Here is a 22,753-nt window from a genome sequence, read left to right as displayed (position 1 = left end):
TTTTTTCCCTTATTTTTTTGAGAAGACTGAGCGTGCCCAGGCCATTTTTGTGTTGAAAACAGACTTTATTGCCCCCCTTCCCCTAAGAAATGAATACAGTGACCTCAGACATGTATGTGTGTGTAAGCATGTGCATATTCTTGATCTGCCTTGCTGGCGGAAGATTTGTAAAGGGAGATTTCGTGCAACATGAACTGAGAGCTAAAATTACCAAAACACGGCTGTGAGGTGTAAGCTCCTGTGTAGCTGCCTAAAGAGGTGCTGAACAAGGGGGCAAAGTTAATCATTATAAAGAGAACAGCAGCTCACATTGCAGCAGAGTTGGGGTTTGTCTCACTGTATGAATTTTATCACTAGCTCTTTGTTTGTTTTGTTTTTTAATTCAAGAAAGGATTGAAGAAGTGACATGAGCATATGTATATATGGCTGTGTTTAAAGCCAGCCATCGCTGACTGCCAATATAAATCTGCTCTGGTGCCTTGGGGGAGAAGTAAATTGTAGGGAGAGCAAAGCTATTTTTGACCAGCTATTTGAGCAGCTCACTTTGCTTTAATTTTTTTCTTTTTTTAATACTGACTGAGCTGGTAGTTAATCATATCCATCCCAGCTCTTAATAGAAATAAGAAACAGAAAATAAAAAAATTATGGATGTTTTCCAGCACTGCTACTGGTAAGCAGAAGTGCAGGTGCTTTTGTCAACACAGCTTTGCACTAGCTGGTGCAAGAGCGTATGAGCAGACAGAGAGGAACAAAAATTGCTGGTGGGGAAACACGGTGTGTTTCCTGGGGCAGGCGCAAATTCTGCACCTCATGACTGCCTGGCACCAGGCAGGGGCTGGCAGGAGTGGGGAGCAAAGAATGGATTATCCTGTTGCCTTTGTGTGTCACCACGTCACTCCTGCGTTGCGCGTGTTGCTGCCCTTCTCCAGAGTAAGGAGGCTGGGCAGTGTGACAGGGACATGGTGAGGCTGCCGGGGTGGAGCTGGCTGGCTCTGGGGGTGGCACAGCCAGGCAGTGGCCACTTGGCAGGAGAAGATGCAGGTGCAAGGAGACAAGTGTTTACTGCAAACTGGTGTAAGAAAACATCCAGTAACTGCATAGGGCTGTCTGGTGAGATGTGATATGGAAACTGTCCTCATCTTGAGCTCTGGCACTGGAAGCTGGAGCATGGAACCAGAATGATAGTGCTTACAGGGAACTGGATTGGGGTTTGGGTTGTTCTTTGGTTGTTTCATTGGATCTTTTTACAGTTAATACAAACCTCAGCTTTGCTCTGTGCTATTTACAATTATGAGCTGCATCCATAGTTGGAGTGTCTCATGTCTATGGTATACATGTGTGTGTACCCCCTACACACATCTGTACAGTGCTCACATCAGCAGGAAAGAAACAGCTGTTCCCATAACACAGTTTGCTAGAAGACCCCTTTTAAAACTAGACAAGCAAGGTGGTTTCTGTTGGTGTAATGTCTCTGAAGCATGGCTAGCCTGTTAGACCATACATTGAGTGGCAGTGTTTTATAAGTAATAATGTTGTGATTAAGGTTTTAATATTTTGTTGTTTTGGGTTTTTTTAATCTAAGTGGTGAGCCATTATTCCTGCCAGTCTGAGCTGCCACCCCAGTGGTTGGTCCCTTCCTGTTGAGAAATGATCCCAGCACATTCTGCTCTGCAGGGAAGCCCAGGGTAGGGCTGAAAGCCCTTGCATGAGGGGAAAAAGATCTTTTGGACCCAGGCAACTTTGTGGGACCCTGGTGATGAGCAGACAGGCTGGCCAGATCTTCCCCTAGTAGAAACAGTCAGCAGCACTTGGGAATGATTGTGACTTGTAGGGGGTTATAAAGATTTCGTTTGCACTGAGACCGCAAATAGACTTTATGTGACTTAAGTTTTGCAATTCCTTTTTCAGTCTTTGGACACCAAAGGCAAACACTTCTAAACAGGGTCAGTTTACAATATAATGAGTAACTTAAAAAGAGTTAATGTGAGAGCTGAATTGATTAGATCCTACCTGTTAAGGTTTTTTCTAGGTTTCAGGTGTTGACATGAAAATAACTGTTATTTCTGGGTCTGAATTGGTGTTTCTAGATAGATACAGCAGTTTCCAAGTGCTTCCCATAAGCTCTGCTTATAAACCAGGGGGAGTTAACACATGCTCATGAGTTTACTGGGAGGCTGCTGCTGGACCCCGGCTCTCACCAATAGCTTCAGTGTTTGTGCACAGCACGGGGATGGTGCAGCCCTGCACTGGGGTTTGGTGGGCTCCTGCTGAATGTGGTTGTGGTAGTTTGCAGTGATTTCTGACCCTCTCCTTCGTTGCAGACCAATCAAGCTAAATGGGTCCAGTCACTGGAATGACTCCGGATAAGAAAGCTGAAACGCCCGGAGCAGAAAAAGCCTCAGGACTACGGCAGTGCCATGGGATGGGCAGCCTGCCCGACGCGGGCGATGCCGGCAAGCCAAAGGCCACCGTGGTGGACAGAGATTCAGCAGATGATGAGCTCACAAATTTGAACTGGCTGCACGAAAGTACTAACCTGCTAACAAACTTCAGCCTCGGCAGCGAGGGCCTTCCAATTGTTAGCCCCTTGTATGACATCGAGGGTGACAGCGTGCCATCCTTCTCACCATCCTGCTACCAGAACCCTGAGAAAAAATCCTCCACTTCCAAACCCCCTTACTCTTTCAGCCTTCTCATTTACATGGCGATTGAGCAGTCCCCCAACAAGAGCTTGCCAGTCAAAGAAATCTACAGCTGGATCCTGGACCGCTTCCCCTACTTCGCCACGGCCCCCACTGGCTGGAAGAACTCGGTCCGGCACAACCTCTCCTTGAACAAATGTTTCCGAAAGGTGGAGAAAAGCCATGGCAAGGTGAGACCTGGCAGGAGGGAGGTGGAACAAGTTTGAAGTTCAGGGAGAAATGGAGAAGGTTCTGTTGTTCTCAAGCACGTTTTGTTTGGGTTGTTTTCCCCCCACCGTGTCCTCTTAATTTGCAGATGGAGGTGGTTTGGAAGTGCTGCTTCTGTGAAATCACAGGATGACAAAAGTCACCAGGTTTTGTTATTTACTGCTGACCTGGGTACACCCAGCTCTGGTGCATCTTTTTTAAATCTGGCACACATGTGATTGCAAAGGACTCTTGTTTCCATTTACTTCCAATTTTGTTATCCTAACCAGCCTGAAATTTCAGATAACTCTCCTAGGATTTCTTCTTGATGAAGCCTCTTAAACTAGTGCTTGCTCTAATTTCCAGTGCTGAAATTCTGGGAGTATGTTCCTCCTTCCCTGCTTTTCCAGCATGGCCATGGCTACAATTGCACTGGCAAGCAGAGGAGATTATGGGATGCCAGCCAGCTTCCCTGCTTGGCTAGCAGAGATGTTGCCCCTCTGGGTGCAGCTGTGGTCCCCTGCAAGGTGCCCTTGCTTGTGGGGATGTTGGATGTGTGTGGTTGAGTGTTCCTCAGTCCAACAGCTTTCTCAAATATTAAATTGACTCTTCCACTTGTGATCTCCTATTACACTTAGCACAGCTGTCCAACAGCTATCCAATAACCATATTAATTCCTGCATTTAATGGACTGTAATGCTTTAACATGTCATAAGATGTGTGTCTCTGTGTGGTGCAGACACGCTTCTTAAAGTCAAGAATACTCTTTTCTATACAAGTTCTTCTGATTTACATGATTTTTCTAGTGACTTTCTTCCTCCCTCTCTCATTTCCCACCTTGTTCCTCAAAAAGCTGTCTCTAACTTAGATAAAATAACAAACCACATACTTAAAGTCAACAAACAAGTCTTGTGCTTGGAGCTGAGACTCAGTGGTAGCAGGCTTGTTATCATAAATGCCTGCAATGCTTGGGAGTGCTTGACAGCCTCTCACTGTAGAGAGGGGTCCTGGAGCTGAGTGGGCACTGGGGGTGAGCTGCCTTGTACTGATAGGACTGAACACCACTACTTCTCATTAATCCTGCTTTTGCATTAGGGTATTGTTTTCACAAGCAGCAGCTTTGCCCTGAAAAAAAAGAGAGACTTTTTATTGCAATGTGACAAGTCCATTAACTACCCTGTTGCTGAATTAGTGTTAGGATGGGCTCTTAACGTGGCTCAAGGTGCTGTAATGGGGTGAGATGATCAAGTTGTCCCTGTATGGAGGACTGGATTTGAGCAGGCACCTACACACTGCTGTAGGTGACAGAAATGCTGTTAAAGGCCTGCGTGGCTCTGTCCAAGGAGGGTGACATGAGTTTCAAAAAAATTAAGGCAGGAAAGGGAAATCTAAATTGATGTGAGTTCCTTCTGTCTGTGGATCTGTCCTTAAATGCTCTGATGTTTTCCAGCCTCATGGATTTGGAGTTACCAGTCAAACCTGTTGTCTTGGCATTTGGGTGGCAAGAGCTTGACTCTACCTGGTCCCCTGCTTACCCTGGCATCTCCATGAGTATTGCTGCTCGATGTAACATCTCTGGTAGGAAGAGCAAAATGTAGAATATCTCCCACTTTGCTACCAGCAAAGTGATGCTGATGTGCTCTGTCAGGGCTCCAGAAACTGCACAGCTCTGTAATTCCAAAGAACAGAAACTGCACTTACCAAAAAAGAAAAACCCGCCCCAAAAACTCCCCCCTGGCATTTTGCAGAAGCTTCCTCCTTTCAGCAGTTCAATCTTTACCCTCTGCTCCACTTACAAAAGGACCAGATGAGGGTACTGCTCCAAATTCTTTCAGCAAAATAAGTCTGTGGCAAACAGCAGCATGCCTGGACCCCATGGGAGTTGATCTGGCAGGTGATGGAAATGCTGCAGGCCCCTTTGTATGAGCTCCTCAGGTGTCACTTCTTGGAGTAAGCAGCAGTTGTTCACAAGATCATTTTGCTGATCCTGTTGCATGTAACCATGTGCTAGCCATGCCTCTGGGTGCTTCCCTGAAAGGGCAGGATAATTTTGTATTTTTTTCCTTTCTTTTTCTTTGTTAATGGCATTTTGTACTTGAATGGGAGCACACAATCAACTTTCTTCTATGTCAAGTGCTTGTGGAAGCAGAAAGGTCCATGGCATGCTCTATCAGAGGATACAGCTGGTTTGTAAGAGCTTGTAAGGGCCCGTCCTAACACTCTAGCACTAAACTAACACTCCTAACACTGAAGTTATTTGGTTTATTTGGTAACATCAAGGTATGAAGGGTTTTAAAGCCTTTTAAATGAATCTGAGCTCTTTTTTTGGAAGAGTCTAAATGTCTGACAGTAGGGGATGGATGGTCTGTGCCTCTGCATCCCAGGGCAGGCTCTGCTCTTGGACTCCTCCCTGGCTGTTGCTGCTGGCTGTCAGCTGTGAAATCATCTCTTTGAGGTCAGGCAGCAAAAGAAGGAAGAATCCATCCTCATCTTTGCCATAATGCTGATATTTTGTTTTGGATTGGAAGTGCAGCTTGAAGGAAAGCTGATTTTTCCCCACTTACCCCCCTGAGCTGGCACTGCAGGGCAGTTTCAGGACACTTGCACTGGATTCATTTTGGCTGGTGCTGACCCAGAAGAATTGCTGCAGGAGCATGCTTACTGTGCCCTCATGGCTCTGGGCATTGTCCACAAGACCCTGCTGGAACAGATCTGAGCAGAACATCCAAGGCACAAACAGGTGACCCCTCAGCACCTTATTCTGCAGAGCTCTTTCCACCAGACTGTGCCCCATCATGTTGCAGATGTAGCATGGGGTGGTCATAGCTGTGGCTGATTGTTCTGTGTGTATATTTGTATCAGCCAGCTAAATACCTGCAGGCTGCAGGGGTTCAAGGGTCTAGGACAGCATCCAACAGATTTGGGGAAGACTGTCCTTGCTTGGACCACTGGAAAAAAAATGATATATTGTGGTTTTTTTTTAAATGAGTGGTGCTGAAAGCAAAGTAAGTGCCTTGAGACGTCTCATGAACCAGCATTGCAGTCAAGAGGAGGAACTTCTTGTACCATGGGATCAGGATGTATGGACATCATCACAGCTTTGCTAAAATACCATTGCCTGCTCTGTGTGCACAAAAGCACACCGCTGCTGTGTCTAAGTGGTGTGTCAAGGTTAACCCCAGGTGACAGACCCACGAGCTGAAATACCCTTTCTTTTTGAGCTGCAGTCAAGAACATGTCTGCAGTCAGCCAGTCAGATGAGATTTCCAGTGGGTTTCTGGTGGTGGTGGTGGTGATGAGCAGCAAGGGAGGGGGATGATGCTGGAGCAGTCCCAGGGACACCTGCTTGCCTCCCAGTGTTCCTGCTGTGGCCCTGGTTCCCCTGAAGATGTGGAGGTGTGATTGTGAGTCAGTGATCCTCAGAAGATACAGCCAATGCTCTTTGCATCTTAAACACTGCCATGCTGCCTTGGCGTTGGGGAGAGAGGCATCTACACTGTGACATTGTTTTTTTTTGAGGGAGCAGTATCTGCTCCCCATCACAGGAGGACATCAAGTGAAAAGGGGTTCAGGGCTTAAAGCCATGAAGAGTCTCCCTATTCTTTGTTTAGACTTGTTTTTATGATTATGGCATTAATGAATTAATTAAATAACGGGCATATTAGTTCATTAATTGATACTGAGGAGAAGATGTGTGAGGAGACAGGATCATCATCCACATTAAACATCAATTTGGCTGGCTCTTGCCACTGTTTCCTTTAGAGGCTGGGGGTTACAGGGCTGGAATATCTTCAATAATCCTTTTCTTGGTAAATATTTGATTTAGGGGTTGGTTTGTTTGTTTGTGGTTGGGTTTTTTTAATTTGTCAAGAGATCTTGTGTATCTTTTCAAGTATTTCAAGCACACAAAATCTGTGTAGCTTTACAAGTATTTGGGCAAAGAGCAGTGCAGGTCCTGTCCATGCCCCTGGAGATAGGAAAGTGATGTTTTTTATGTGGTAAACCTTTGGGTGATTGCATTTTGTACCTCCTTCCACACAGACAGTATTTTCCAGTGGTTCAGCTTGCGCAGGTGGATGCAGCTGGTGCCCACTGTCCACAGCTGATGGAGCCAGGACTGCTGCCCAGGTGTGAAGCTGATGGACAGCTCTCTGCAGCACAGGGACATGTCCCTGCAGTGAGCCTGAGCCACCAGAGCTGCTCTGCTTTGGCTGCTCCTCGGGCTTTGCTCACTGGACTGGTGGGGGACTGTGGTGGTGTGGTGGCAAAGGATAAGACTGGATCATGGGAGGCATTTCATTTCTCACCCACATTTCTGTAATCCAGCCCTGAAACGCTGGGGGCTGGAAACTTACTGTCTTTACAAAATAGCTCCAATGCTTCAAAACAGTCATTCTTTTCCTTTTTTTTTTTTTTTGTTTTTTTTTTGTTTTTTTTTTGTTTTTTTTTGGTTTTTTTTTGTTTTTTTTTTTTTTTTTTTTTGTCTAGATAAAATCCTTCAAGTCAAATTAGAAACATTGGAAAGATGCAGGAAAGGTGAAAGACCAAAAAACTAATCTCAGAACTATATGATTGCCCCTGTTTTGAGTTGCAGCGTAAGAAGAGCCTGGTGGTCTCATTTCACTGACTCTGGAGGGATTTTTCTCTAATCTGAAGTAGAAGTTACATCTACATTTCACTCCAACACTTGCCTCACTGTTGCAGTGAAATACTAACCTCCAAAGGCAGTTTAGCATTTTACAGTGTCCTGAATTAGTCCTTGCCAGGAGAAATGGCACAGTCTGTTCTGGCTTGTTTTAGAGCTGGGTATTGGTTCTGTGGCATTTCCAGCTCCAGCTGTGGCAGGCTTTCCCTTACCATGTGACACCTGATTTCAGACCTGGGCTGGATTTCTACTGCCTGTCTTTGCTAAGCAGAGGGTGCAGGCAAAGCACAGGAGCAGCCCCATCATCTCTTCAGCTCAATGCCTACTTTTAGTATCTCCAAAGGTGGGTGGAAGTGTGGTTTCACATTGCACATGACCCAGAGAAGTCACCCTGTTTACTGCCTGTTGCTTTGGATCTGTCAGTATCTGGATGGCTTCAGGGTGTGCCCGGGTTCAGCTTGCTGTTGCAATACCCACCCAAAATCCTCGTGTTGTGTTGTCAGGGCAGCAAACTGGAGGAGTACCTTGCTGGGAAGATCAAAGAGGGAGACTTACCTCCAGCAGCTGAACCGAATGAGGCATGAAGCAAAAGTGCTCACCTAAAGTAGCAGATAAACAGTGTAGAGAAGTGGTTTGCTGATCAGGGGACTTCCTGCTGCTCCCTGGGGACAACAGCCTCCAAACTGTGAAAGGGAAGGGGAAAAAAAAGCCAGTTGGGCATGGTTGGGGTACTGGGGAAAGGGGTCTGGGAGAGGTAGGTGCAGGAAAAGGATCAGGGTGTAAGTGTTACTGAGATGACAAAGCCAGTTGGGAGGATGCCCCCTGTTAGTATCTGGATAGCTAAATCATCCTGCCAACCACAATGGCTGTTTATTAATTAAAAGTAAGCTTCTTGATAAGTATCTTACAGGCTGGGCTCGGCTTTAGCATGAAAAGGGAAGTATAAGGAAGATTCAGGTTAAAAAGAATTACTTTGAGAGATGCAGCAGCTCAGAGATCTTTGTTAAGGCAGTGGCTTTAGTTAGCTACAATTGCAGCTGCCATCTCTTTCTCAGCTGGGGCTCTCCCTGGCTTGATTTTCCTCTGTTGATAGCAAGGTATTTCCTCTTCTCAGAAAACCCCTGTGACTTAAATAGAACCACAGAGTTACATGCTTTGTAAGTCCTTTTTACTCTAGAGTAAGTCATGGAGCATCCATCCATAAATTAGTATTTTTGCCCCCTGTGATTCTGGCAGGAGGAGGTCAGCTGGCCACCGTGGGCTCACAGGAGCTTCTCCATGAAACATGGGTTTCTGCTTTGATATTTAGCCTCCAAAAATCCTTTAGAAGGATCTTACTGTTCAGGTGTACAGCTGCCCAGCCTTGTACATTTCCATTTCTGTAGCATCTGTTTTCCCAGAAAAATCTGTTGCTGCTACTTGCAGAGCTTTTAGTTGATCTCTCAGGTCAGTGATTATAGAATTGTTTTAAATTTCCTATTTAATTTTCTTCTTTAAATTGCAAGAGCTATCAGGCACAAAAAAAAAAAATAGGTTCATTATTTAGTAAATTTATGAAGAAAGCTTCGAGAAAAGCAAGAGGTGCTTTATCCTTAAGTTTCAATATACCAAATTTAATAACAAGAATGACTAGCACAGGAGTGCTTACGTTGTTAGATGTATCAAAAATGCCTTCATTAGGTTTTCAGGTTTTGAAAAAGTGGGAATAATCCGTTTTTTGTAGCTGGTCATTGAACAAGATCCTTTTCCAGGGTGATGTAAAGTTTAGTGAGTGTGTGTTTATATGTAAACTGGGGGAAGGTGCTTTGGTTTCTTACCTAGACATCTGTTAAAGAAAAGATTGCTAATCAGTCTGTTGGTGCCTGGACAGATCCTTAAACTCACAGCTGTGTTTATTGAGTGTTAAAATAGGGTTTACAGCATTGGGGGATGTATGGGAATGGGGCTTTAGAGAAGGGGTTTTGGAGATGCTATCCCAACCTGCAAGATGGGTGTTTCCATAGTGTATCATGAGGGTCTTGGGACCATTTCCTCAATTTTGGGACCATCCACGATGGAACTGCCTGTGGATGTTGTGCATCAGCTGTGCAGGGGTACATGCTTATATGCAGTCATGGCACTGTGCTGCAGCTTGGGGGTATTAAATTAGAAAGGACTGTACCAGCCTGGTCCTGGATTTTCTAATTTGCTGTGTTTCTTTGTTGCAGGTGAATGGAAAAGGGTCGCTGTGGTGCGTTGACCCAAAATATAAACCTAATCTTGTCCAAGCACTGAAAAAACAGCCTTTTTCCTCAGCACTTGCATTTTATACTCCACCAGCGTCACCACCCAGGTAGGTGAAAGTTCTCATCCGACCAGGACATGGTTATGTTGCTCCAGGTAGCAGGGGGTGTTGAAGTGCTCTTATCTGCTGCCTCCCGAGAGCAGAATTTGAGTGGGCCTTAGGTGAGACCAGCTGGGTGAGATGGGGAGATGCAATGAGCTCAGGCTTCCCAGACAGCACATCTGGGGTGTGTTCAAGTCTCTTACTAACTGTGGGAGAGTTTAAAGGAAGGTCAGGGGTGTCCTGGCTGCTTTCTGGAGAGCCCAGTTTCTGCAAGAGGGCAGGCAGGCCTGGTAACTGGAGCAAAATCCTCTTTCAAGCACCGTCCATCAGGGCTGTTGTAGGCTGGTGCCTGGTGCTGCTTTGTGGAGGAGGTGAATGTCTTCTCCTGTAAGTCACTTGTCTGGATATAAAATGTATCTATTCTGTGCGTTTTGTTGAAAACAATTAACTTTTCCACAGTCTGAAGTGCTGAGATGCTATTCTGAGAGGGTTGCTTTTCTCTGAGGCTGTTTCAAAGCATTTTGCAGCAGGGATGGAAAAGACAGCCTTCGCCATATGTAGTCTGAGGTGGGGCATGCAAGATTCTGAAACCAGGACTTCCTTACCAACACAGTTTAAGATTAGGCAATAGATTTTGGAGAATTTAAAGTCAAACTCATGTCTCCTGAGTAGAGGAAGAGGAGCAGCAGCTGGGTCAGCCCGTCTCCGGAGGCAGGAGGACAAAACACAGAGCAGCACGTTGGGTGAGCTCAGTTCTGAGGAAGGCATGTAGCTGGTTTGTCTTGTTCAGGAAAGAATTTGGGTGAGATAAGAGGTAATTAAGGTGTCTGTACATTGTCCTATGCCTTAACCTTACTGCAAGGAGTTTCCTTAACAAACAGGAGGAGCAGGGATTCCTGGAGCAGCATGTAAGACTGAGAACACTGAGCAGATGTTTCTCAGGGTCCAGCAGGACACTGACCCTGCGAGCTGGCCCCCCTGTGCAAGCCTTAGGGGCTCAAGATTTTTTTGTGGCATGGGCTTGTCCAGTGGGGTTTGTTACCCACAAGATAAAACCAGTTGTTTCTGGTCTCTTTCCAACCCAGGGCCATCCTGGGCTGGAACAAGCCAGGCAGAAGTATTCTGTTTTCCAGCTCTCTGTTGGAATTGGAAGCATTACTAAAATAACCCTGAAACATTTAAGTATTAAGAAATCGTCCGATTGGAAACTATGAGTGGTGGTATTGGTTGGGGTTTATGGGAATAAAGATGATTGAAATGACTGTAATTTGGCTCTAGAGGATAATGCTTTAATGTCTCTTTGTAAGGGTATGGACTTCTGGTTTTGGGTACAACTCAAGTGAAGGTTTGGTCCTTGAAAGCTTTAATGCTCTGTCTGTGTTAGTACAGCCAGACTTTAAAATGTAGAGAATAATACAGATGGGAAGGGGCCTCTGGACATTGTTTGACCTGCCAGAGGTGCAGAGGATCGAGAGACTCAGCCTAGGGCAGGGTGTTTAGAGCCTTGACCAGTTAAGCTTTTAAAATCTCCAGGGTCTCCAAGATCAGTGCAGCTAAAGCTGTGTTAAGTGTGGTTTACTTAGCATGGATAAATGCACCATACCAACATTAGGTGTGAGGAGGGAGACATTTCATCTGCATGCTTAAGTACTTGGAAGATCAGGATTTCAATTTGAAGCTGTTGTTTTTGGTAACTTTTTTTTTTTCCCTTTACTGAAGGACTAGTCACACTTGCCAACAATTACAAGGAAATCCTGGATCTAATGAAGCCACATGGCAAAATTCCCACTGACTTCAACACGGGAAGGGTTTTGCAGTGCTTGTATTTATGAGTACAAGAAAATAAGAAACAACATATTAAGATACCAAACTGCTCTCTAATTAAAGCTGGTTTATTTTCTTTCAATAATAAAAAACGTTTATGTGACTTTCCATCACACACAGAAAAGCAGATTTATTTTTTTTCCCCTTCCATGCTTAGATTTGATTTAAATTCTGGCCCAGTTTTGGGGAAGGGCCCCCAAGGATCTGCCTTGTAGAGAGAGAGGAAGCCCAGAGGTTCAGCTGGAGAGAGTCTGAAATACTGTCCAAATTTATCTTCAGAGTGATCCTAAAATTCAGCTGTGACAGTCTCCGAGTTTCCCTGTGGGAAGACTGGTATTCATGATTATTTTACCATGTGTTTGTGGGGAATATGCCTATCATTCAGTGTGATTTTAAAATAAAATTTAAGCTGTTGCTTTGAGCAGAAGCTTTCCAAAACTGTAATCTTTGTCTAGTGACACTGACATTTGTATTATCATAAATGATTGGCATCCCTGATGCATTTTATTTCTCCACAGCTTGTTCAACAAGTCGTTGTGAAGCCCCTGGCTGCATTCAGGTTCCAGTGCTACATGAATTACAGCCCTGGGGACAGCCACAGTCCTCAACTTGCTCATACCTTATGCATGGCTTGTCTTAATCAATACCAGCCATTAATTACTTTGGGGGAGCTCCATGTGGACATGACTTTTGAAGGATCTGAGCTTAGATAAAAGGATGATGATGTTTAGCGTCTCTTTGTACAATGGATCTGAGGGCTGCAAAGACAGCCAATTTGGGTTAGACCATTACTTTCCTTTATTTTTCTTTTTTTTTTTTTCCCACCCATTTTTGGATCTCTTCCCTTTGCACTCCGTGGCTGCCACAAGAAAAGATACCAGACAGTGAAGCCTAGTTTTGCACATTTTTCCCATTCAACTGAGGTTTCTCTTGCAGGTTGGGCTTGAAAATTCTGACATCACCCTTTAGATTGTTCCAGCAGCACTATAAAAGATGTACATTGCTACATTTCATGCAATTTTAATAGTGTGTACTATTTTCTGTTGTAGTTACTTCTAACTGCTCACTAATACATTTACAATAAACTGAGTAATTAGGGCTGGGTGTGTAGCAGGAAAAAACCAAACATGCAAAAGCTTTAACTTGCCCTTTATTTTGTAAGGGATTTAAGGGTTCTTTGTCTGATGCAAAGCGGGTCTGATTATGAAAAACCACCCTGGATAGCGTCAACTTTAAAATCAGCATTCTTGATTTGTTTTGTTTTTCTTTAGTTTTTCTCTTCCACAGTCCTTTGACTATTACTTTTTGGTTTTGGTAATTGCCCACCACTGTTTGGAAAAGCAGATAATCACAACTGGTCCTTACCTGTCCTCTTAGCATCCCTGTATGAGCTAATGTTTTGTTCATGTGTAGGTTTTATGTAGTAAAAATATATATATCTGTCACACTGTAGTAGAAATGGCAAAAGTAACAACATAGACTCTCTAGCTGGGTTGCACAAGAGAGCAAGTTTTATTCTTCCAGATTTTCTTTTATAGACAGTTCTATAAGAAGGTCCAGAAAGGTTAAACTCTCATTGGTCATGAAACCAACACATCAGCATCACTGGACATTTGGGAACACCCCTTGACTGTTTCTTGCAAGTAAACAACAAGGCAACAAACAACACCTGCAAAGGTTGTTTTCCTTCTCTAAGGACTGTTTGGAATCCTCTTTATGATTTCTCAGGCCAGAGTGAGAAAGTTGTGTGACTTAATTTCACACAGGCTCAAGCTAATGCCTGAAGCCTAAAACTCTTTTATTTGACCGTTGTCAGTTCCCATACATCTCTTTGTTTAAAATCCAGCCTTTAGGCAGGTATAGAAAGTCTGTAGAAGTCTGACTCTTGCTGACAAGATTTTTGCTTAGTGTGTGTATTTGGAGGTGTTTTCCAAATGCTGGTGATGGCTTAAATAGTGCTACACAAACTAGAAACCAGTGCTGAGCCATCTACTGAGGGCAGCAGAAATTGCTTGCCTTCCTGGGATGAATAGGGTTGGTTTTGTTTTTAGCCTTCTATGAGCATAATATTGTCTGCTGTGCTTTGTACAAATCATATGCCTGATCAGGGCTTGGCTTTGAGCTGTTAAATTTCTTTTTCAGTAGGTCGTCATCTCCTCACTACCTGACTTCAGTCCTTCAGCAGAATCACAGCCGATCTCTCAAAGGTAAACTTGGAATTTCCTTTCACTCTCCTCCCCTGGTTTTGGTCACAAGTATGGAGTGCAGCCCAGCTGCAGATGTTGTCTCTGTCCCTGCTCTGAAGGGTCTGCTAGATGACAAAAAAGCCCAGATGTAGTACAATGCACGTGTGTTATATTAGCTACTCGTATTATTAATTTTAAATCCGTGAGGTGAATTTCAAGGTGTAATCTGGGCCGTCTTGTTCTGGCAGCAAAATATTCAGCACATGCATCACTCCCAAGTATGACCTACTTAATAGTTCAGTAGAAAATGAATCTGAAAGCTGCATATCTCTTTATCAGTTTTATTGGAGACCAAGAACTGAGAACCAAAGGTAGCAAATGTTAGTGTATAAAACTTGTGGTACCAAGAGGGAGCTAGAAGGTGCACCAGGGGTTGCAGCATTTCTTTTGTAGGAGCCAGTTGAGCACAGCTCTTGCACCTTGCTAATAAAGCTTAATTAGGCTTGTCCTAGACAAAAATAATAATAATTTTGTGTTTTAAGCGCTGAAAAGTGAACAGTACTCAATTATTAAAGGGTTGAATCTAACAAAATGTGTTGCAGAAGAGTGTTGTTCCAGCTCTTTCAGCAGGATAGCGAAAGGCACCGCCCAAGTGGGACCTGAGCAGACACCCAGCTCCCTGATTTTGCAGGCTCAGTAGGCTTAGAGATGAGAAGGTTGCTTTTGGTTTTTGGCCACAAACCAGCAGCTTTGGTTATGCAGCAAAGCCAAAGCTTTTTGGAGGCCAAGCAGCTGCCTGGCCCACAGGTGATGGTCACCATGCACCACCCTGATGGAGGATCTGTGGTGGCGTCTGGGTGGCAAGGAAACATCCCTTGGCTGGCTGGCTGCTGCAGGGCTGCTGGATCTGGGATTCTCAGGGCTTGTTGGAGAACACAAGAAATCCCTCCCCTCCTAAGGATTTTGCTGGTGTGTCTTGTGACAGGTTTGGAGGTTGCCTCTTCCATTTAGCTACACCAGAGGTGCCAAAATAATGACGGGTATATGGTATCACTTAGTTTCTGCATGTGGGGGAGCCTGTCCAGCATTTCTCTGGCATTAGAGGCAAGTCATCCATGTTCCTGGGGTCCCATAGGGCAGCTCTTGTGCAGATGAGCAGAATTCCTTGTAGTAAGGCGTTTCCACAGCCATTCTGCTGGAGAAGTGCAAATTTGGGAAATACTGCACTGTTGAGAAGAGCAATCACAAATGTAGCCAAAGCACATTATCAGTGACACAGAGCACTGCTAAGAAGCCACTGCAGAAGTGCCTCTCCTCATTCTTTGGGAGTATTAAGGTACAGAAATATTCTTTGTGGGTAGTAATCCTGCATTGCATTAGTACCTCTGATTGCTTGTCATTTTTACAAGGTGGTGCTTATATACCAACATTAGATGATAAAATAAAATGTCTGGGATAGCAAGTAAGGAATGGGAATATTTCACTTCCTGATTGCACTAGTGGAGCAAAGTAATTCTTCATGCTTTATTTTACTACTTCTTTTTGTCAGTTGGGTGCATATAACCTATGAATTCAGGGGCTCTGTTTCTGCCAAAGAAAGCCAAAGCAGAAGGAAAAAAAAAGTAATTGCATGAGTACAAGGGGGTAGAGCCTAAAGTATGCTGGATTTAAAATTAAAGGCATGGAAAACAAGGGGGTGAAATGTGTATGTTTTATAACCTGTGTTGGAAACGCAGCTCAGTCCCCTTCCCATGTTGGTACAACATTCCTAATGTGTCATGTTCTTCAAATTTCTGCTTGACCAGGAATGAAGTTAGGGAGAATTATAAAGACAAGGAAGCCAGGCTGATAACTCTGCAGTCCCCCCTCCCAATACTACTCTCCCCTTAAATTCAGTTACACAGTTAATGCGTGTAATGTGGGGAAGAAAACAAATGCCACCAAAAATGACGTTGCTGATGTTTTACTTCAACAGTTCCCCCCCATAATTCCAGTTCAGCAGAACTGAGAGCCTGTTCTGCTTGCTGCTGGTGCCTTCCAGCCCTGTTCTCCACGCACTGCTCATACATATGTACATACCTACCTACACCTCAGATGTGAGCTTCTGCTCTCAGACACCCAGGCTCTTGTGAGAGCTCCCTGTCTCTTTGCTCCTGTTCTGCCTGTTTAGTCCACCGTACATATTTCTGTCCTGTATAAGGAGTATTCATCATCCATTGCAGAAGTGAGCCAAAGAATGGATTGGATTTCCTCTTCTTTAAAGGGCATGGGCATGTCCTGAAATGAGTGGGAAAGGCGTGCTTGTTTCATTTCCCTTTCACCTTGCTGTGGTTAGAAATGTCACTCTCTGCCCTGCTATCCTCAAGGTGCCTTTCAGAAATGTAAGCAATCTACTCTGCAAAGGGTGGCATTTTGCAGCAGTGCTTCTCACTGCAGCTGACAGTGCCACAGTTCACCTCAACCTTTCCTATGTGCCTATTTATTATTTAGATCTCCCTGCTTTCTAGATTGAGCAGTTCGGTGCCCTTTCCCCCTGCGTAGTCTCAATTTCTTCCGTTGGACTTACTAGTGTGGAAAATTCTGCTGGAGGAGGGAGGTGTGCTGAATTAGTGCTGCGTTAATGGGCACGGCTGCTCTCAGCCCTGCACGTTCCCACAGCCAGGGCATGGAGTGCCGAGGTGCTTTGCTGTGCCATGTGTCTAATCTTTCTCTCCCAACTGGTACAAACAAAAGGCACTTGTTAAGTATAGCAACAGCATTGTCACATGAACGTCTAATTGTGTCACTGAGTCTTGGCTTCAGAGAGTGCAACGTGAGATCTCAGCCTTTGAATGTCATAGTTAAGGTATGAGCCTGATCTGGAACAGTATTGGGCTGTACAAGGGTCATGCTTTTGTCTGAATTTTTACATTCCCCCCACCCTTGCTTTTTGTTGTAGGCCAGTACAGGCAAATATATATATATGTATATAAATATACACATATGTACGTATTCTTTGTATATTGTAGAGACCTCATCTTGTCAGGCGTACCTATGTTCTAACATTTTGCTGCTTCTGCTTCACAGAATCTGATATTGATGCTGCTACGGCAATGATGCTGTTAAATACTTCCATTCAACAAGGGATGCTGGACTGTAAGCATAAGCCACTTTACTCTTGTTTTCCTTCTCTACTCAGTAACTAAATACTTCATAAAATTTCAGGAAACAAGTATGGTCTAGTTTCCAAACAGTAAAAGTAGTCAAGAAGTAATTTGGGTTTAATTATTCTTTCAGCTAGCATTGCAAGAGTTTTACTAGAAGCAGACTTTCTTTTCTTTCCCCAGTTAATTTTGATATTTTTTTTTGCAAAGTTCTGTCCCTCTCTGTTCTAGATAGTAAGAAGAGTTTCTTGGCTACTTCTGTATTCCTCTAGCTCTTAGCTGAGATTGGGTGGTGACTGTTGTCCTCTGGGGGTGACAGTAAACGGGCACTTTGTGACTTTAAATGCTGGAATTTGGTTTCCCTTGCAGCCAGCCAGGCCCAGCGTGCTCGTGGTGCAGGCGATCTCGCCGGGGCGTTTGCCTGCTGACACGTCTTGTTTTTCACAGGTGAGAAACCTCAGCCTCTGAAGACACCCAAGAAGAGGAGCTACGGCAGCGCATTCAATCCTCCCAGCTCCATAAACCTGCAGGAGAACGATTCCGCGGCCACCAACATCGATCCCAGCGAGGATCACAACTACAGTGCCAGCAGCATGGGCTCCCAGCGCTGCGCCTCCAGGTCCAGCGTGTCCTCCCTGTCCTCCCTGGACGAGGTGTACGAGTTCATCTCCAAGACCAGCCACGACGGCAGCGAGGGGTTTCACAGCGAGGTGGACACAGACGGGGACTATGAAGACGATCCTCTCGGAGACAGTGGCTATGCATCCCAACCCTGTGTAGATACCTCTAAGGAAAGTCAGCCCAGCAAGAAAGTACTCGAGGAGCTGTGTCAGGAGATCGACGAGGAGCTGAAGGAAGCGGCAGGGTCTCTGCTCCACCTTGCTGGCATCCAAACGTGCTTGAGTTCCTTAATAAGTACTGCAAAGACCCACTGTCACAAGCAAAGGAAAAAATAATATGTTTGTCAGTGTTGAATATATACATATATTTTTTTTAATTGTGGCAATACTCTTCTACTTTTACCCTTCACAAGGGAGATCAAAGCCATAAGAGGACTCACTGCTTTTTTTTTTTTTTATTTTTTGGCGCAAACTATACTTTAGCCATTTATTTTTAAATCACCATCTAAAAAGAAAATATTTAATCTTCTCAAATTAGAAGATATGCATGACTTGTGAAAACCCAAAACCATACTTCTTAATGATCACCTTTTAATTATTTTTTTTTTCTTTACAATAGTTGACTATTTTTTTTCAGAGATGTTTGTTCAGATGCACACTGTGGATCATATTTACACCTCTGCTGGCCCCATCTGCAGAGGTGAATTTTGTTCTGTCTAAGGGCTCTGACTTCCATGTAAAGGATTCAAATTCATTTTGCAATAAGAGAATCTCTTTATAGTTCCTAAACATCCTTCAGCCAGAAAGTGTTTTTTGTGGTATGTTGAACTTTATCCCTATTTTTCTTTTAAAATCAGTGTGATTACTTACATCTTCCTGTAGATGATGCCTTTTTTTTTTTTTTATTTTTTAAATTTTCTGTTCAGAAATGGGTAAGCAGTTCTGTTGGAGTGGGTTTTAACAGTACTGTGCATACAAGGATGCCTTAAGTATGTTGCAGAATTGTATACAGCTATCCAAGGTCATCTTTCCTGTTGCTGAAAGGTAGCATGATGTGCCATAAACACTCTCACCAACGAGAAGCTACTGCTTCCACCAGGTGTTGGGCAAGCTGGGTGAAAATTAGGAGCAGAGCCACTTAAGAAACCAATGTCCACTGTTGAAAACAGTGCTGGATTCAGCCAAAAGTTAACCTTTCCCTAAGGGAGTATTTTCCTGGCTATTTGAATGCCTTTCTTAGACTAGTGTGGGTTTTTTGCCCTTTTTTTTTCTTTTTTTTTTTTTTTTTCTTATTTGTCAGTCTCTTCATGAATCCTATCCTAAACTGTCTACTTCCAATGCAAACACAGCCATGCTGCTGAAGGTCTGTTGCTCTGAGGGCCCATCCCAGTGCCTCTTGAAGACAACGGTGGTGCTCCTGCTGACTCAATGGCTGTTGGATCAAGCCTGAAATATTTGAGGTTCTTTGTGTTTTGGAATTTAAAGCACAAACACTAGGAGAGAAAAAAAAAGTTGTTTTTTGGGGTTTTTTTGTGGCTTTTTTTTTTTCTTTTTCCAATTCAGTTTTAAGAATGATTTGTTTTATTTCTTGAAAGGGAAGGAAAATACTCTGCTTCATTCCTGCTTTGTGTGGGCACCTGTTAGCCTACACCTGTAACAGGGCAACGTGTGTGCAGCCGTGTGTCTGTTCTGGCTATCATAAGTGCTGCATTAGCCAATTGGATCTGATATTGGATGTGTTACTGATGGGTAGTAGGGGTAAAACTTGCCATTTAAAGGAAAATCAAGTACCAATGCAGTGGTTCTTAGGATTTCAGGAGCTGAAGATGTGAATGCTTGGTGGAACTGCTTCTTCTTGCTCATGGGTTGCTTTTGAACTCTCATGGAAGACTGCGAAGGGCAGAGCTTGTGTCAATGTGAAAAGGAGATAGATACATCTAGACCTCTCAGATACACAGAAATACTGTGAGCAGCCTGAAGTTTTGCTCAGTGCCGTGATGTCACTTTGGTACTGTTGAAGAGGGGTGCTGCCAGGCTCCTGCTGAAGCGATTGCAGCTTTCTGTAGCTTCCAGTGAGAGCTGGCTCAAGGTCCAGGTATTTTGGAAGCTGTGTTGATAGTCAGCTCCATGGTTTGCTTTGGTTCTGAATTATTTTAGCCTCAGATAAAATTTGCAGAGCTTAATACTGACTGGGAGTGTGGCTGTGTTGCTGTTAACCCTGAAGTTGGTGACAATGACTTCAGCATATTTGAAGGATTGGGATGTTAGCAATGCATTTAATCACCAGTGAGAGCCAGGTACTTGTCAGCAGTTAGCAGTGAAAGCTGCATGCCATCCATCCTTCTAGCTGGGAGCACTGGAATTGTGGAAGGGGGGGAGCAGTCACAGCCTTTCCTGAGACAGTGCGGTGTGGCGGGGCCGTGCTCTTCCTGCTCTTCCTGCTTTGCTGTCTTCCCTCTCTGCTTCCAAAGGGGAAGGCAGATGAGCTGTCCCCCTGCCCTGTCCCACTGCATTGTCCCAGGCCTCTGCCCGCACGTTTGGCAGCAAAGGCCGACAGCTCAGTTGTGGAACTCCTGTCCTGGCAGTGGGAGAAGAACTGCCCTTCCTTTCTCTTACATATCTGTTGGGTTCGGGTTTGTTTGCCACCTCAGTTAGAGACCCTGGTGTATATAGTATAAATGGAGTATAATTAAAAGTTATTTTGATTGTTGGGCTTTGGGTTTTTTTAGTGACATATGTAAAATGTTGATGCCAATGGTTGACTTGGATACATTTTGGCAAGAAAAGTATTAATGAGCCACATTCAGTTCTTTAAATGCAGTGAAGAAGTGTATGAGACCTGTGTTCATGGGAGGTTGCTCTGTTCAGGGTAAATCTGATGTGATTACTGTACAAACCTACATTGGCTTTTCAGATTCCAATCCTAAATCACTTATCTGCAGAAGTCACATCAAACATTTTTAAATCCAGCTGTATAATGGAAGTTGTCTGGTTTGCAACTTTTCATCAGCCTGAAAAGTACAAGCTTTAATTAAAGCAAAGTATACTCATACACGATAATAATGGTGTGGTCAAACTATTTATTGAAAAAGGAAAGGTAGAATATTTTAAATGTTGCACCTGCTATTTTATCTTAAAGCACATTCTTCACACCTAACTGCCAGTGCCATTATCAAGTCTGTTTTATAAATGTACATTTCTTCAAACTAAAAAGTGCATAATTAAAAGTATTATGTTACTGCCATATAGTGATATAAAACATTTTATAATTGCCAATTCATTGTAACTATTATTTATTTAAAAGTGAATTGTAAGAATGCATTCTGATCAAATGAACCAGAGTTGTTTTTAAACCATTCCCGTTAGCTTGTTTCTAATGTAGCATAAGCAATGTCCTTGGGTTTGTTTAGAATAATTTTGCCAGTAGGTGACCAATTCTAACCCTCTTTCCTCTGGTTTAGTCCTTCTCCCGTTTTAAAGACGATTTACAAAAGTTTAGTTTTTTGTATGCTAATCTCTGTTAATTAAAATGTTTATAAATTTTATTTTTACCAAAGAGATGCAATTCATTATGACGAAATATTGCAGAATAAACTTTGTTTTATAACATTTGTGACTTTTCTGCCCACATTTTTCATTCAGATGATCAAAGGGGCTTTTCTAAAATAAACAGCATTGCAAACAGAAAGCGCTGTGTTCTCTCTTTGTCTGCAGACCCTGGCTCTGGTCTCAGATGGTGCTGAATATTCCTCTTCCCATTTAAACTTCTTCCACGAGACTGGACTAGTGTAAAAAGCCCAATGTGTGATTCATTGTGAGTTGGTTAAGATGTTTGCATGCATGTGGAAGTCATCTGTGAAATACCTATCAGTCCATAGCAGGATTTGCTTGCAGTCACATTCATCCATTGCTCGTCCCTAATGTTTGAAGAGCATCTAATTAAAGCCAAGGTTTTCACCCTTTAACCTGGAACCTAAGGAATGTTTTGACATCTTGGAAATTGCTGAAAGACTACTGCCTATCCTCTGCCCTCCTGTGCAAAGCACTTGTTAAAACAGAAATAACTTGAATCTTCTGCTGATGAAACATCTGTGATTATTTACTGTTCCGTGCCTGTATCACTGTGGCCACGTTGCTTGGATGAGACTCAAGGATCAACAGCCTAGTACAGGACAGGTAATCTTAAAAATGAGTCCCTGGATAAAGCAGCATAGGTCTTGTTTGGGGATTTTTTGTTCAGTGTTTACTTTCTCTACATAATGATTTATGATGTCTGTTGGTTCTTTATACAGAAGGCCTTATGGAAAGCACATGGGTGGGAATAAACCCTCTTACTAGCAGGAATAACAGTCCCCATCCCAGTTTATACCACAGCTTGCTGCTCATGGGCCAGCTTTTCTCTCAAATCCACACACGTGGTGTGTGCCCCTCCAGTGCCTGAGTGGCAGAAGCACCACAGGAGGAAACCAATTTGTGACATGATGTTTATCTCTATTAAAAGCAGACTTTGGTCCATCTCTTGTGTTTTTATTTGTTTAACCCACTGGTATTGCTGAGTTAAGCTTGCTCTCTAGGATCTGATAATAATACAACTTTCTCAATACTTCAAGTGATAACAGTAGATGTTAACAAAGACTTGTTTTATTTCCATATCTAACAAAATTTAAATCGCACATCACAGAATGTATGTGCACTTAATATATTTGATTTAGTGTTCATCTTAATGGATTAGTAAGAGAACAACTGCTCTAATTAGTTTGGACAAAATCACAGCTATGTATCATGTTAATGATACCTTTCTAATTGTTATTCACTATATTATTTTGAGAACCTTGAGCTCGTTGTTAAATTTCCCAAGAGTGTTTTCCTCTGTTATGACTTTACTGGAAATTATCCTCTGTATGGCACCACAACTCTCAAAATAAAGCATTAACTGAAGCAATTATGCACTTAGACCAGCTGTATTTTAAGGACAGTTGTTGAAGAAATACCTAATAGGTTAGATATATTTGGAAAAAATGGTTGTCTAAATTTGACATGGGCTGTGGTTATTCTTTCACAGGTTTTGAGGTTACAGGTACCTGTAAGTGTTCTTATTTTGAGTAGTCTGAATGAATACAT

The 22,753-nt window shown here is 43.4% G+C and overlaps 1 protein-coding gene across 4 annotated transcripts in view; it reads left to right on the top strand.

The window, feature by feature from the left end:
• FOXN2 (forkhead box N2) overlaps positions 1-21,320 on the top strand; it is a 30,544-nt gene extending 9,224 nt beyond the window's left edge. For 2 of the 4 annotated variants that reach the window (XM_086879001.1, XM_086879002.1), the window contains exons 2-6: positions 2,322-2,872; positions 9,741-9,865; positions 13,829-13,890; positions 16,936-17,004; positions 17,460-21,320. In XM_086879001.1, coding sequence (XP_086735127.1) covers positions 2,336-2,872; positions 9,741-9,865; positions 13,829-13,890; positions 16,936-17,004; positions 17,460-17,968 — 1,302 coding nt within the window. In that variant the 5' untranslated portion in view covers positions 2,322-2,335 and the 3' untranslated portion in view covers positions 17,969-21,320. Of the gene's footprint in view, positions 1-2,321; positions 2,873-9,740; positions 9,866-13,825; positions 13,891-16,935; positions 17,005-17,459 lie in introns of all 4 variants that reach the window. The other 2 variants (XM_086878999.1, XM_086879000.1) reach the window with 1 other exon arrangement.
• The last annotated feature ends 1,433 nt before the right edge of the window (positions 21,321-22,753 follow it).

This window comes from Cyanistes caeruleus, chromosome 2 (genome assembly GCF_971803275.1).
Source record: "Cyanistes caeruleus chromosome 2, bCyaCae1.hap1.1, whole genome shotgun sequence".
NCBI lineage: Eukaryota > Metazoa > Chordata > Aves > Passeriformes > Paridae > Cyanistes > Cyanistes caeruleus.
Note: the sequence above shows the minus strand (reverse complement) of the source record. Positions and strands in the feature narration are given on the sequence as shown.